Source organism: Octopus bimaculoides, chromosome 13 (genome assembly GCF_001194135.2).
Source record: "Octopus bimaculoides isolate UCB-OBI-ISO-001 chromosome 13, ASM119413v2, whole genome shotgun sequence".
Lineage (NCBI taxonomy): Eukaryota > Metazoa > Mollusca > Cephalopoda > Octopoda > Octopodidae > Octopus > Octopus bimaculoides.
Genome location: NC_068993.1, coordinates 18,844,831 through 18,848,436, shown reverse-complemented (window position 1 = coordinate 18,848,436; position 3,606 = coordinate 18,844,831). Strand labels below are relative to the sequence as shown.

Here is a 3,606-nt window from a genome sequence, read left to right as displayed (position 1 = left end):
GTCAACAACATAACCACCACACACATACAGAACACAGCTACAGCCAGTTCCAGCGCAGACGTTTTCACCACCAATGTACTGTCTACCATTGTCATCGCCAGCAACACCAACATCAACAAGCGCGGTTTTATCTCGACCCTGTTAGAGTGGATGTTTCCACTCACGATCAACAGACCAGAACTAACCAGCCAGAATATTCCGTACCAGGTAACACAGGTCCCAGCATTGACGCTCAACTACAACTCTGCTCCTTGACCACAACTTCCTGCGTATGAACATTCTATTCTCCTTGTGTAACTTTAATATGAACTGGTTTTTCTCTACAGACACTTTTACTATGTTCTGTGTTTTCTCTCACACACTTGTACACTCATATATTTTCTTTCCTTTCAGGAAAAAACAAAAAAAATCACTTTTACATCGCGTGATTCCAGTTTCCTGGACAGTTGTCATCACGGTTGTTTTGTCATTGTCAATTCTTCTGTACATTGCATGCATGTATCTCACAATTGTACATCACTTTCTTTGATTTTTCTTTATATATATTTCTGCCACATCTTGTGGGTGCTTTCGGTAGCCATCTTGCCTCAGGCGCCACTCCAAATTTCTATTTTCATGCTTGCAGCACTCGAGGGGGAGCCATGTAGTGACGGCTTAATAGCAGACGACATTTCCGGAAAGCTTATCCACGCATGCGCAGGGACTAGTTCCGGATGGAATACAGGAACAGGCGTATGCGTAGTCATCGACATCCAAGCTTTCGCGCCCTTTTTCATTCTCTTTCTCGCTGGCCGACGAAGAGCCTAGACGTCGTCGCAGCTCTCTCCAACAACCCAACTCTGGAGCTACACAAATAACCACGCAACTTCATTGACAGCGTCTCAGTAACCAAAGGGCGAAGTACTGCCGAATTCTATTGTAATAAATATTGTTGTGTTGATAGTTCAGAATCTGCGTTCCGTTGTTTCTTCAAGAAATTTAATGTACGGAAGCGGAGTACACATAATGGCGTATAACCACTTCCCTACAGCATCATAAATCGATAAAGAAAATTTTCAAAACACTGAAATAGGTAGGATATAAACTCAGGTAACTGAATATTGCAGATATGACAATATAGTTAAGACGTTTGCTTCTCAACCACATGGGAAAGTGTTTTCTGCAGCTCTGAATAAATTATACCTTATGAGTGAATTTAGCAGACAGAAATTGTACAACGTCTGTCATATATACATTCGTAAGAATGTATATGCATGCATGCGTGAACGCACGTGTGTGTGTGTGTGAATGTTTACATTCTGCACTTTACAGAATGTAAACACACGAAATTTGTTGACAATTCCCTGTCAAAATACTGAGCGATAGCTCTGTACTTTCAAAGAGGTATGGAATTTTTTTTTTAATCCATTACGTAGGTAACAGGCAAATGGTTAACCATAGCAGGGGTATCTAGCAGTAAAATGCCTTATACTTTCAACAAACCCAAGCTAGCATAGAAAAAAAAAAAGCAATCTCATGTGTTGTCCACCCTATCCGCAATCATGATATTTATTTTGGTACATGGGTAGTCATAGTCAAACAAGGGGGTAGCCGGAATTTTGAACATGAATTACGCATGCGCATATCTGAAAACTAAATCGGACCTTCAATTAATATTTTTTTTAAAACCCTCTGATTTGGACCGTTATCTTTGAAATTCTTGCATATTTAGTAGAAATAGGGGAAGAGGGCAGCCGAAGACAATTAAATAGACAACCATAGTGTTTTACTAATACGTACTTTTCCTATCGCAGTCCGGAGAAGAAAAAAAGGATATTCGACATTAAGACAGAAAAAGAATGATTAAAATCCTTTTTAAAAGTCACAAATCTATATAGGAAGGGAAACATACAATTATATCGAACACCTGATTTGTTCTTTATTTTATAAACCACAGAAAGGTGAAATGCAAAACAGATTTCAGTGGAGTTTGAACTCAGAACGAAAACAGCATGGTTCATATAATTATAACAATCTACAGTTTTTTTTAATATATATATAATTTGTAATTTAGTCGGGTGGTTAGCAATTTCGAGAGGTGAGAGATTAATCGATTAAATTGATCCCAATATTTGACTAACGCTTTCTTACATTGAGTCCCGAGGTGTAACAGGCAAGATTTGGACTTAATGCGTAAAGAGCAGTAACTATGTACCGCAAAGCATTTTGACCCGACGCCCCAGGAATTGTATTAATCCACTGCCGTTCTTTTATAAAATAATAATTGTTTCAAATTTTGATACAGGGCAAGCAATTGTAGGAGGGAAAGTGGTTAGTCGATGACATCAATTCTATTTTATCGACCTCGAAAGGATGAAAGGCAAAGTTGACTTCGGCTGGATTTGAACTCAGAAATGCTGCTAAGCATACAGTCGGACACGCTAACGAGTCTGCCAACATGTTTGTTAGCCACAGGTGCTTAAAGACAACAACGGGGAGGCTCCTAAGACAGGACATAACACAGTGAAAGGTTTACATCAATATCTCAATAATAATAATGAGGAGGAGGATTTGAAATTTTGGCACAAAGCCAGCAGGGTTCGGGGGAAGGAACGAGTCCATAATATCGACCCCAGTGTTCAACTTGTCCTTATTTTATCGAAATAAAGCAGAGTGGTCCCCAACGCGCAGTCGCGCGTCCGCGCTAGCTAGTCGTGAGTAGTCGATCCTACAAGTGTGTGAGTGCGCGTATGCAAATTAGTAAATAATTTTTTTTTTAAACAAAGTAAATAATTTTGGGGACCACTCTGCTTTAGTAGTACCTAATAATAATAATAAGAGAGATCACAAAAAACGCATTAACAAACCTGCCCAGTTCCCAATGGACTTCAACCGACGCAACCAACCGGCGTGTTTGGAAAACAAAGGCTGTGTAACAGCCAAAAGTAAAGACGTCATTACACGACATACTACTACACTGTAGACAATGAAACCAAAACAAGAAAAGTATTCGTTAGTAACGCCTAGGAAGCCCCTAATGGTGCTGGTAAATTCCTCATGCATCGTTTCTTTTTCCTCCTTTGAAGTTCTGTTTGGTTCGGCGAAGTTATTGTTATGACAGAAAGCATAACATGGAAGGCGGTAAATAGCGCCACTTAGCGGCGAGTGAGAAAAACATAAGAATAACAGAGGAGAGAATTACGAAGATATTATGTGAGCTCTCTCTCTCTCTCTTTGTCTCTCTCTCTCTCTCTTTGTCTCTCTCTCTCTCTCTTTGTCTCTCTCTCTCTCTTTGTCTCTCTCTCTCTCTTGCGTACATGTACACATTCATCAATAATTGACAGAAATCACAGTGACTCAAGGGCCGAGAGGTTCGCGTAATGGTACTTATCAAACTGGCTTGAAATTTATATATAGAGAGTGAGAGAGGTACATAGATAAATAAAGATAAACGTGTGCGTGCTTATATGGGCATATACAGTATATACATGTATGTGTAGATAGAAAGATAGGTAGATGTATATGCATATGTATATATACGTATGTGAGTGTATGTATACACACATACACACACACACACACACATATATATATATATATATATATATATATATATATATATATATA

The 3,606-nt window shown here is 39.0% G+C and overlaps 1 protein-coding gene across 1 annotated transcript in view; it reads right to left on the bottom strand.

Annotated features, from left to right (window-relative positions):
• The window catches only part of LOC106880401 (very-long-chain 3-oxoacyl-CoA reductase-B), a 40,597-nt gene extending 37,427 nt beyond the window's left edge, over positions 1-3,170 (bottom strand). The window contains exon 1 of the mRNA XM_014930320.2: positions 2,847-3,170. Within this exon, the coding sequence (XP_014785806.1) occupies positions 2,847-3,042 (196 nt within the window). The 5' untranslated portion in view covers positions 3,043-3,170. The remainder of the gene's footprint in view (positions 1-2,846) is intronic.
• Positions 3,171-3,606: the final 436 nt, after the last annotated feature.